At 48.0% G+C, this 12,168-nt stretch overlaps 1 protein-coding gene across 1 annotated transcript; it reads left to right on the top strand.

The window, feature by feature from the left end:
* Positions 1 to 2,198: 2,198 nt before the first annotated feature.
* AMZ1 (archaelysin family metallopeptidase 1) lies at positions 2,199 to 10,441 on the top strand. The gene is made up of 6 exons (XM_010176305.1): positions 2,199 to 2,526; positions 3,159 to 3,326; positions 4,164 to 4,292; positions 4,633 to 4,796; positions 6,067 to 6,243; positions 9,872 to 10,441. The coding sequence occupies exons 1-6, from the start codon at positions 2,223 to 2,225 to the stop codon at positions 10,439 to 10,441; spliced, it is 1,512 nt and encodes a 503-aa protein (XP_010174607.1). The 5' UTR covers positions 2,199 to 2,222.
* The last annotated feature ends 1,727 nt before the right edge of the window (positions 10,442 to 12,168 follow it).

Below are 12,168 nucleotides of genomic sequence, written 5' to 3'. Positions count from 1 at the left end.
TCCTCAGTCATTTCAATATTGCTAATAGTTTCCCAGTGTAAGTTCTGCATGTGACTGGGAAAATGATATTTAAAGTTTGTGCAGAACAAGTGAAATTTTGGCCCTAGGAAAATGCAAATCTTCAGTCCAGCCCAAGGCAAAACTCCTGGTGACCTGGTGGGGTCAGACTCTCACTTTGTCCTCCCAAATCTGGAAGCAAGTCAGAAGTGTAGAGATTTGGGTGACAAAGCACAGAACAACCTCACACAAACTCTTGTTGCCACCTGTAAAAACCACCAGCAGCAATTCAGACATTTTTTTTGGCAATAAGAAGAGGTGGCTGAGAAAGCATCACAGATTTGATTTTGAAACTTTCACTGGATTAGGACCCTTGTACCACTTCAGATCCCACTGTGCCGTCTGCTGTCAGCCCTTAATGAAATACCAAGCTTGCAGAAATAAAACTGCTTACCCACTCCCTCTCCTAGGCTATGTACCCTTAGTGCCAAAAAAAGAGCATACAAAATGAGTCTTTTTTAAGGACTGCTTGTACACACACTTATCTTCCCAAGGGTTAGATGTAAAGAAATTCAGTGTAAATTCTGATGGGCTGCCACCTTTCTCTTATGGTAGAAACTACCAGAGCCTTCTCTCCGTAACTGAGGAAAGACTCTGGCTCATGTTGGTACCATTTTTTAAATATTGAATTTTCTTGTTATACCGTTGTCCTCAAGGACCACTGAATGTCACTTCCCTGACAGAGCAAGGCTGCAGATCTGCTTAAATTATAGACTCAGCCAGTTCCTCCAAAAAATATTTTACCTCTTTTTTATTATGATTGAATGATGCTGTTCTAAAGGTGATGCTCAGCAGCTGATATATTTGCTTATCCACCCAGAAAGCTTGTCTGGTTTCTTTTAAGTTAGTATTAACTTACCCAATAGAAGATAATACTTATTCCTAGAAACCCTGTGCTTTTGTGCATATATACCTGTGTATTTTTTATTCTGCTGTATATATGTGGAGCACTTACCTGTGGCAGGCAACTTTGCTCAAAATCCTGCTGCAAAATACTCTAGTTCTACTTGGCATGATCTCCTTACAAAAAATGAATGTCTTTGGAAAAATCCAGCCATAGCTTAGCCATAGGGGTTGTACTTTATTTCCTCATTTTTTTTCTTCCCTTTCCTCAAGACATCTCCTGGAATCTCCATAAGTGCATAAACTGCAGTGGGAAGTAGGTGCTTGACTTTTGGAGCTTTGGAAAACACTGGCCTTAGAAAGGACCATGGAGAGGAGATTTCCAGGATGCTCTGAATTAATTTCTTTCTGCTACAGGCTTTCATTTGCTCTTTATTTACCACTTTACACCATCACCAGCATTCCTGATGCTAACATAGCGTGACATGAAGTTATTCATGAAGTGACACGATGGCAATGGGCCTGTACATACCATGTTGGAGAGGCAGCACCAGCAAACATGAGTCTCACACACCAAGTCTCACCTGTGGATCAGGCTGGGCAAAACCTTCTCACATCTTGCAGCCTGACAACAGTACTATGAGCCAGGTGATGCCTCAGGTCAATACCTCAGTGTGGGGATTAAAAGCTCTTAGAGGAAATTGTCAACAGTGAGCAGATGCTTTCACTGGTGTCAGGTAAGTCAAAAGTTTAGGCTTCTGATAGGCAGATAAATGAAGACCAAGATCTGCCTCTTCCTTCCCACCATGGATCTGTACCTTTGAGAGCCCCAGGGAGTGTGGTTTAGCCCAAGCAAAAAGGAGCACCACCTTTCCTCATCATAGGAGAGCCAGTTGCACAACACACAGAGGTGTTTCCCATGTTACTGGGACTTCAGGATAGAGCACCAAAAAAAAAACCAACCCAAAAACCCCCCAAAACCCAAGCCAAAACAAACTACCTGATTTAATGCAGACATCTGGCAGCAATAATGGGGCTATGCATTCTTGAGCACCATCTACTGGTACATTGTCCATAAACCAGTGACATACACGTAGATGTAGAGCACCCTATAACAGCTACTCTCATGTAAATCTGTAAGGCTCCTGGCCAGCACTATGTGCAGCATTTAGAAGCTCCCAATCAAACCTTACAGCTGGGATCTTGGAGCAAACTGCTTTGTGAGCAAAGTGTGAGAAGGTTTCCAGGTCCCTGGTGAGGCCATGTGCTGATGGTCGTGTCCCTTCCTGCAGGCAGTGCCACAGCCGGTGGGTCTCTCCGCGATGCTGCAGTGCAAACATGCTCAGGAATTCAGCTTCGGGCCCCGGGCTCTGAAGGACGCGCTGATCTCCACCAACCCAGCCCTGCAAGAGCTCTATGCCAAAGCTTTCTCCAGGGCAGAGAAGCTGTTCCTCTCTGAAGCCTACAACCCACAGAGAACACTCTTCTGCACGCTGCTCATCCGGACGGCTTTTGACTGGCTTCTCAGCCACCCTGATGCCCCCGAGGACTTTGAGACTTTCTATCACGCCATGCTGAGGAGGAAGCAGAACTTCTATCGAAAGCACATTTACCTGCAACCTATAGGTAATGTGGGCACCTTCACTCAGCCACCTGGAAAGGTATGGGAGGGAGGTGGGTGGTGCTGAATGCTACTAACATCCTCTTCTAAGGACTAACCTGCAAAATGCAATTGCCATAGCAAAGATTAGTGTGATACCAAAAGCCCTGACGTGCCCTCAGTCCAGAGTCACAAGCCATAAGGACAACCACCAGTGACCTCCTCTGTAAATGGCATGTGTGCCCCTGGGTGAGACTTGCTATGAATGCATACATACATACAGATCTATATGTAAAACAATGCTGGATAAAACAGCATTTCTGGAGCTCCATCCCTGGTGGTTCATTAAAAACAACCACCCATTCCCACATTAATCTTTCTGCACAACTTAAATAGGAGACCACCTTTCTAGCACATCTACTGTGCTTAATGAGAGAGCATACTCATGCCTCCAGCCACCTCTCAGAAAGAGCCCCTCTTCTCCTCCATATCTGTGTGACCATCTAGAGATGTCTGCCACATCCCAGATTAAGCAATTAACTTCAGAATGAACCAGCCTTCCTCACCCCCAGTTGCTGTAGCCAGGTCCACAAAACCCCTTTGGACCTTATGGTTCACCCTGGCTTGAAGGAGCTGCTAACAGAGCTTCTCTTCTTAGACTTAATCGATGGGCCTGCGGGGCTCTCGCTGATGGATTCCCTCCAGAGCTGTGTTGAATCTTTCTTCCTGGGGCTCCCGGTGAAGTGCCTTCCCTCCATCCCCATCTCTTCCATCCACTGCTGCTACCGCCACAGCCGGGACTCGGACAGGGTGCAGCTTCACGCAGGTAAGGAGCTGGGAGCGGGGAATCCACACAGACACCAGCTCAGCACGTGGGCACGAGCCCTCCCTTGGGAAATGCCTGAAATAGCCCTTCATTGCCTGAGCAGGGAGGGGATGAGGAAGGGAGTGAAAAGGGAGAAATCCTGTTCCCATGGAAAACCCAGAGCTTTGAGGCTGGAAACAGGAATAAAAAACAAAGTGACTTTCATCATATTTTCCTCTGCTGTTTTTATTTTTCAGTGCTATTATGTTTAGGTCCAGCTCTGCAAAGCTATGGGATCAGCTCTGCGGGAAGGCACTGTAGATTTGGTGTAGTCTGAGTTCTCCCATCTCTTGTCCAGAGCCAAAGTAAATCAGTGACTGGGTGGTGCAGATGGGGAACTCACTGGCCTTTCAAGTTAGGAAATTTGGGTTCAAGTGTCACACAGCTCCCCAGGGAAACGGGTTTGTCAGCTGCCAGACTCCTGCTGCACAAACATCCATCTGGAACAAGCTGTTTGCAGGTACCATGGGCAGCACATGCTCAGCACAGACCCAGCACTGCAGCTGCTCCAGCTCAGGTCTGAAATGCCTGTATGGGAATTCTTCTACTTCCACGAGCTTATTTCCATCTCTGCTCTTGTTTTAGCTCTGTGCTCAGCACCACTTCAGAAGTCAGGTCTGCCATACTTGAGGGGATGGGCTACACAGCCGTGATTCTCCATCTGAGATGCTGAATCCAGCGGCTCTGCCTCTCCGTGGCTTTTATTGCATCTTCCTTCCCATTAACAGGAGAAATTCTGGCTCTTGCGTGCTTTCTAGGGATGCTTTATTTTAATGAACATCTCTTGTATTTGACTAGATGGGATCCTGAACTTCTTGAAGAACAACAAGCCCATGGATGCCCTGTGTGTCCTTGGACTCACTCTGCTGGACCTTTACCCATGTGAGACCTGGAGCTTCACGTTCAGCAAATTCCTTCCAGGACAAGGTGGGATTGGTGTTCCATGATCTCCTAGAACAGGGTGCAAATAAGGCAGCACTGCACCAAAAAGCCTTTGGTGGGAGTCTGGAATAGACAAACGTTAGCTTTAACATTTTCTTCACTCCCTGATAAAAGGAAGTAGGTCCCAAATTTAAAATTTGGGGATTCAGGGACCCTGATCCAGACAAAGGTAACTGAGGTGCTACAAACCTTTTGGGAAGTGTGTCTCATCACCCCCTGTGTGCTCAACTGGACTGTGCTACAACAGCTTTCTCTTCATGCTGCCTAAACTGAGAGGCAGTCGTAAGAGAGCTGATGTCTAACTTGGATGTGCTTCTCTTTACAGAAGTGGGAGTCTGCAGCTTTGCCAGATTTTCTGGGGATTTCCCCCAGGCTGGTTGTAGCAGCTTGAATCCACTCACACAGAAGGAACGGTCATGTGAAGTCAGCAAGGATAGCAGAGACCGGACATTGCCATTCAGTGCCCAAGAAATGGTCCAGTGCTGTAAGGTAGGACCAGCCATCTCCTGCACCCCATATTCTTGCCATGTGGGGTTTAATATTTCAGCCACAGCTTCTCTGGGCAACCTGGGCCAGTGTCTCATCACCCTCACAGTGAAGAATTTCCTCCTAATATCTAATCTAAACCTCCCCTCTTTCAGTTTAAACCCATTTCCCCTTGCTCTGTCATTAACTGCCCTTATGAAAAGTCCCTCCCCAGCTTTCCTGTAGGCCCCTTCAGGTACCAGAAGGCTGCTATAAGATCTCCCCTAAGCCTTCTCTTCTCCAGGCTGAACAGAGTTGTATGTTAATGAATGGATGGCTGGGAAGGGGTGGCTGAGTCTTCCTCACACATTGGTATCCATAAGGGGAGAGGAACACCTGCCAGACCTGTTACATGGATGGATGAGGAAAGTACCTCAGACAGGTTTGCACATATATTGATATGTGGATGCTCTTAAACCCCAACCATCTCCAACACATCCTCTCCATGAGTGCCAACCCCCTCACCCCAGCATCTCCCCCGTGCCTGCTCCGCTCCAAGCACGTCTCCCAAAGCTGGTCCACATGGAGCAGTCACAGCACTGTCTTCCATGCCATTTCTCTCTGCCTCCCCTGATATTTGCTCAGGATTTTCTGGTCTTCCAGAACTCAGAGTTACTACTCTTCCTGTAGTAATTTCAAACAATGCTAGGTAGCAACAGGAAGAGGAGGGGAATCCTCCATCCTCAGCCTCTCCACGGTTGCCAATTCCCAAGGCAGTCATCCTTGGCCAGCTGACTCCAGCTTCCTTTTTGCTTTGGCACAAACGTTCAGAACGTCTGCTTTGGGAGGACCCAGATCTGTTATTGCCAATAGCTTCTTACAGATTTCTCACATGGACTGTGCTGCTCTTTTCAGACCCCTGTGGGACTGGTTTTCCTCTTTAAAAATAAAAAAAACCCCAAACACCACAGTGTCCTTGGGGAAGAGGAGGACAGCAGCAGTGCCCTACCGCTCTGAACCGGTTATCTGCAGAATCTGCCCACAGCTGTTTTTAAAAAACACACCCACCCTTCCTCCTCCACCATACAAACATGGATGTTGGGGTGCCTGGGAAGAAGGGAGGCACGTTCCCCTTTCACCTTAGAAAAGCCCAGGCTGAAGGGGCACCAAGAATGAGCAATGAGTCAGTCAGACTGGGAAGCAGCAGGGAATGTGGAAGAGCAGAGGAAGAAGAGGAGGGAGCAGGGGAAACAGGAATGACCGTGTGCTCCTGTGATTTTTGCTTTCCTGAAAGGTGACCTGCCATGAGATCTGCCACCTGATGGGGCTGGGGACCTGCCGCTGGCTGCAGTGCATCATGCAGGGAGCGCTGAGCCTGGACGAAGCTCTGCTGCGGCCCCTGGAGCCGTGTCCCATCTGCCTTCGGAAGCTGCAGCATGTTGTGGGCTTCAAACTTATCGAGCGCTACAGGGTGAGACACTGACCCACCAGCCCTTCCTGTGGCAGGGGGACACAGCAGGGAGGAGAGTGGCTTATCCCAGCACTAAACATGCTGTGGCAGGTGCTGCTCTGGGTGCAAGGTGCTGAGAGAGAAAGCTCACACCTCAACGAGGGGATATCGTGCACGTGGTCTGTGACTAAGGTAGCACGTTACTCAATCTCTAGGGCTTTTGGCTGTTCACAACAAGGGACAGTGCAACCGCCTGACCACATTGGGCTACTTCCAAAAATGAGGTGGGGAGGGCAGGCAGATTTCAAGCCAGAGCGACAGTGAGCACAGGGGTTCCCACATCTGTCCTTTCCTACGTGCCACCGTGGCTTTCTGCCTCTCTGGGGCTGCTGGTAACAGGGAGAAAATATGAAGTGTGTACTTCACTGCAGTTCCTCTGTGGAAAGATATGAGAAAGGATCCCAAATTATTCCTCTCTAATAAGTGGAGGGTCCCAGACTCATCTTTTGCCTCTTCTCTCCCATCCATAGAACTGCTAATGCCACATGTAGACATAGTCAGGAACAGTGCTAACACTCCCTTAGCTCTAGAAAGGGATTTCTACCTCTGTGGTCTAAAAAGCAGGATTCAGGAGCTAAAGGGCTGGTGGAATAGAAAGAATTTCACCATTCTCACTCAGTACCCTATCTTCTCCCTGCTTATAATTCCTGTCTGACACACATCTTATTCAGAGACAGGATTTTCCACGGCTGCCTATTTTAAAGTCTGTGGGTTATATTTGTAACAAGATGCGTGCAGAATGAGAACGGGGATGCCTCTGGCTTCATTCAGCTTGAAATCAGACACACAGAAGCCCAGCAAAGCACGTGGGGTAAAAAACACGCTTGTGTGGTTTGCTGCCTGTCTGCAGTGGTGTTAACCTCATCTCTGACTCTGTGGCTGTTTGCTCCCTGCTTCTGTTTGAGAGGTGCCTCAATTGCCCAGAACTCTGGTTTATTTAAACACCCGACCACCCAGCATCCAGCTATTGCTTTCTAGAGGAGAACTGCCAGCTGCATGAAGCTTTTCTAGAAACATTTTTGCCTTCACACCTGCAGTAAATACTGTAATTGGCTCAGCATCCCCTGGCAAGAGCTAACACAAACCTGAAGAGAGGAGACACTTGCCAAATGTCACATCTGATTCCTTGACAAGGAAAAGCTCAGCTAGATATAATACAAGCTGGTGTAAGACAGTTGTGATAATCTCTGTAAGAGGCTTTGCTAGAGCATTGAGAGAGGAGATATAAATGCCAGAGATGAATTAAATAGTTAAGGAACCTGACAGAAGAGAGCACAAAGCGTTTGGAGACAATATCAGATAGCAGAGTTACTTGCTAAGCGTGTTTTGAGAGGTTGTGGCTGGCCAAGTACAAGTCTGAAGTCACATTTCCCTTTGGAAAACCAGCACGGATCCCCACCTGCCACGTAACAGCCCCAGACACTCATAATAAATACAGGAAATGCCAGACAGAGCTGTTCCTCACCAGGAGCAGGTAATGCTGCTGAAGTCTGTGACTGAGACACAGTTACGGGCAGAAGAGCACAGGGGACAGGAAACCGGTCCTTATGCAGGAGGAAGAGCCCTTCAATTTATTTATCCGAGCTGCACTCGGAAATATTCTGTTTTTTTCATCACAGCTGCTTACTCCAGTGAGAGTCATCTTGGAAACTGAAAGCAAATCAATTCTCATGGTGCTTCCCCACCACAACCAACGTTTCCACTTGCTGCTTGTGCAGCACCCCAGGCTGTTCTGCATGTAGAGCCCAGCTTAGTTTGCAGTGGCCACGCTGCAGAAGAAAACAGTGCTGGAGCTGCTCGTAGAGGTTGGGTTAGCACCATCCTCACCTGGTGTTAATCGCAGTATCTGCTCTTGGTCACAGCGTGGCCAGGGCAAAGGGGTTTGAAAACTTCCAGTGCCAAACCTGGAGCCCCTTGATGTGTCAGACAGCAGGTTTCATTCTTAGTGACTTACTTGGGGTGGACATCCACTTCAAATGCTCTTGCCTACAGATAAGCTAAACCCATGAAGAGGTTATCCCTTTCTAGTTAAATAAGAGAATGTAAAAAGAGGCTGCAGCCCTACAAACCATTCCCAAGTTTGAATCAATAAACCACCCAAAGGATGAGAGACAGGAAAGCTTCTGGGGTTGTGGTAGTGATCTTGAGTCAACCATCCCCTCCTTTTGCCTCAAATAATCCAAATATACTGTTTGAACATCCTCATCTTGACAGCTTTTTCCCCTTCTTGGGAATTGGGCTAAGCAGCAGTTGTGATTCCTTCCCAGATTCGTTTGGGAACTCTTGGGAATTTTAAGAGACATTATCAAATCATGGACTGGTTGCAGCTTTCTACTGGCTTTGCTGTTCCTTCCCTAGTCTGGCTTTTCTTGCAGCTTCTGGTGCCTTCTTTGTGCTTTAAGCCCAGAGGGAGGGAAGAGCTATTGGAGGTGGGATGAAGTAGGAGAAAAGTTGTCCCTTTTACATATTTTCTTGCCCCAGAGGGAGGGGGCAGGGGTGGATTAACTTAGCTGAAAGAGTCCATTTTATTCTTGTATGAAATTGTTCCCCGAGGCTTCATGCACAGACTGAAACGAGAAACAGGGCCGATTTCTCCCACCCACTCAATTTGAGCTCTTTATCCTTTCTGTCACTCGCCTGAAGAGTGAGCAATAGAGGAGGGAAGGGGGAGGGAGCTGCCGGGTGCTGCGGGAGAAGGGAGTTCTGTAGGGCTGGAAATCTCCTGCCCACTTCTCAAACACTACAGCTCACCCTGAGCTGAGCACGTCTGGACCCAGCACAGTGACCGGCGTCTCAGGTTAATACTCTGTCACCCTCGCGTTTCCCTACGTGATCGCAGGGCTTTGCAAAGGCATAGGCTGGGAGCTGCAGGAAGAAAAGATGAGGAAAGAATCCACGAGTGTGAGAAAGCTGAAAAACACACAAAAAAGCCCCCAAGGCAGACAAGGAGATCACCTTTTATCCAGCGATGACTGGAGCACCGTGATTCATTCCCCGAAGCGTAAGGAATAATGTGTCAGAAGCAACCTGCTATATGCCCCATTGTAGCATTTCATATTTAAAAAGGAAATTGCCTCAGGCATTTTCCTTTCATTTTCCTTTCCTGGAGTCTTCCCACTTGTGCATTTCAGCCTGAGAGAAGAGTTATTCTTATGAATAAAATGCACATTACCAGAGGAGTTAACAACATGATGAAATGAGATTCTTCACCACTATCTCAGGAGCTTTTATAATGATGCAGCTTCCTCTAGAGAGGTGCTAGTTTGGTCCTCATGGTGATCATATCCACACAGCAGGGAGTGATTTTGTGCTGTTTGCTGTTGCTGCCTTCAATAATAGGGCAGATACAGTCCATATCTGACTGGAGGCAGCTCTGCCACAGGCACTAACTCCAAGAAAATGGGAGAAATGAAAGCCCCTGCTTCGTTGGGTAACTGTGAGTTGTCTGAACCCATCTTCTGGCAGAGAGGACCATAGCATCTGAAGCTGAACCACCCAAGATGAATAGGTTTACCTGACAAACAATGGGAAAAGCGGAACTGTTTTCACTCCTTCTCTAAAATGAAATATTTTTTTCCTCTCATCCCAGAAACTCTACACTTGGACACAGACTGTATTGTCCACGTGGCCAAGGCAAGAGTCAGCAGACCTGTCCGCCTCAGAGGACATCCTTCCATTCAGCTCGGACTCTGGGATGTGCTGCGAGAATGACTCTGAGGCTGTGACCTCCCTGTCCGAGCCCCTTACACCGGACACTTGCAGCCAGGCCCTCTCCATCGGCCAGGAGCTGGAACAGGAGGAGCATTCATGTTCACTGGCGGAGGTGCACAGCCAGCCCCAGCTTGTTGGACCCACCAAGTCCACAGATACCATTAAAGATTATGAGCTGTGGCTGGAGACGTGCATTGCTGCCCTGGAGAGGAACGTCTCCGAGGAGGAACTGGCTCAAGTAGACAAGACGGTAGATGCCCTGGCCAAGTGGGAAATGTTTACAGGACAACTGCCTGCTATGAAGAAGGACCTGCCCTTTGCTAGGGACAACATTGGGCTACGGAAAGTCCTTGGAGATAAATTTTCTTCCTTGCGGAGGAAACTGAGTTCCAGAAAACTGTCCAAAGGGGAATCGTCCCCTCATCGTTGGCGGTGGGAGGAAAACTAGGATCTGCCATGGGTTGGGCCAGCTTAGCTCCCACAGCTTTGGTTACGTTACTGTCCTGCTTCTCACCTTTCTCACCACAAGTTGTTGCTGTCAGAGAGAAACAGCAACTCCCCACAGGAATAAAAGGTGTTTCTTTTTCTGAGATTGCTAACATTTTTGATGTGATCAGTTCTTCTCTAAGAGTTTTTCCTGTGCTGGTCTAAGCAGCAGCACGACTCCAGAACCATGTCAGGTCCTATCTAGGCACTTGTATTTTCATGCCATATTTCATTTGGTCTGAAGTCAGCCAGGAAGAGGTCTACGCTAAACACTAAATATATTCACACAAAAGCTTGGTCCATCTGAACAAACGGATTCAAATTAAACCAGGGCACAGATATTATTTCTCCCACTCCTTTTCCCCCCCATACCAAAAGTTCATCTCTCTTCCAGTCGCTGCCCCATCAGCTGGCAGTTGTGCTGAGCACAGGAGCATGGCCAAGGCTGATGGACTCAAACTATGAGTAGTGGGGGAGAGATGGAGGAAGAGGGGCAGAGTCAGTGAGGAAAGCAGAAAGATCCTTGACAGCTCGTCTGCCATAAAGAACAATGTCAGTGTGACGACTGTCTTTTGGCAGACACTCAAGGGGATCTCCAGAGCTGCTCTGCTTCAAAGCAAGCCAGGCTTGGAGCTGTAAACTCTAACTAGTCACGTCCTTTGGAGTCTGGCACAGGAGAGAAAACCTTAAAAAACACTCACAGAGTCACTGATTATTAACTTAACAAGGGGAAATACACATGCATTCCTCTCTTTCTGCCCTGAGAAGTTAACACCCTGGCCCTTGCCCTCTTCTCCGCTCCATAAGTCACCCAGTGAAGGGGAGCGGGTGCTGTGCTGGCACCAGGAGCTGCTGTTCATAGATGGAGCTCAAAAGGATGATGGGCTTTCGAGCTCTGTAACAGCAGCATGCTGGGGGAAGGCTGACCCTCTCCATGCCCAGTTCACCCTGACCTCAGCACTGATAATACTCACAGCCACATGGCCATGCTTCAAATTTCTCCCCTCTAAAAATATCAGCAGGTAGGACTGGGTCCAGTTCAGTCAGGAGGAGAGAAAGGATGTGTCCCTCAGAGGAGCTAATAGCTTTGGCTTTCCTGAGAGCTTGCTGGGTGTGCTTTGAGGGCCTCAAACCACACAGTAACCCTGCAATGCATTTTTGGAGCGGGAAGGGAGAGGATCAGCGGAAGATACCTGAGAAAAACTTGGAGATTTACTTGTGCAGGTGAGTAGAAAAGATGATCTCGTAATAAATTTGTCTGGATTCTGAAAACACAAGTAACTTCACATCCATATGATTCATACAGGGAGGAAAAAGGGAGTTCTGGCGTCGGGACCGATGACGGCAATTCCTGGAAACATTTTTTCCAGGCCGCGCGCCTGGACTGGGCGCAGGCGCGATGCAGCAGAGCCGCTGCTGCCGCCCTCTCCTGGCAGCCTCCAAGGAGATGGGCTTCTCATCCAAGACATTCTTCCCAGTAGCAGCAATTTTCCAAACAAATCCTGCTTGAGTTACAAATCCATGTACTGCCCCATGCTTGCTCGGTTGTTGCCTTAACAGATTGACTATTTTAAGCAAGAGATTACTTTTTGTTCAGCCTTGTTTGATCTTACTCAATTCTGTACTGAATCATTAGGCTGAACTTTAGAAACTTTCCAGAAACAGACCATAAAGTCAGGATGACAATAC

Source organism: Antrostomus carolinensis, unplaced genomic scaffold (assembly GCF_000700745.2).
Source record: "Antrostomus carolinensis isolate BGI_N321 unplaced genomic scaffold, ASM70074v2 scaffold18239, whole genome shotgun sequence".
NCBI lineage: Eukaryota > Metazoa > Chordata > Aves > Caprimulgiformes > Caprimulgidae > Antrostomus > Antrostomus carolinensis.
Note: the sequence above shows the minus strand (reverse complement) of the source record. Positions and strands in the feature narration are given on the sequence as shown.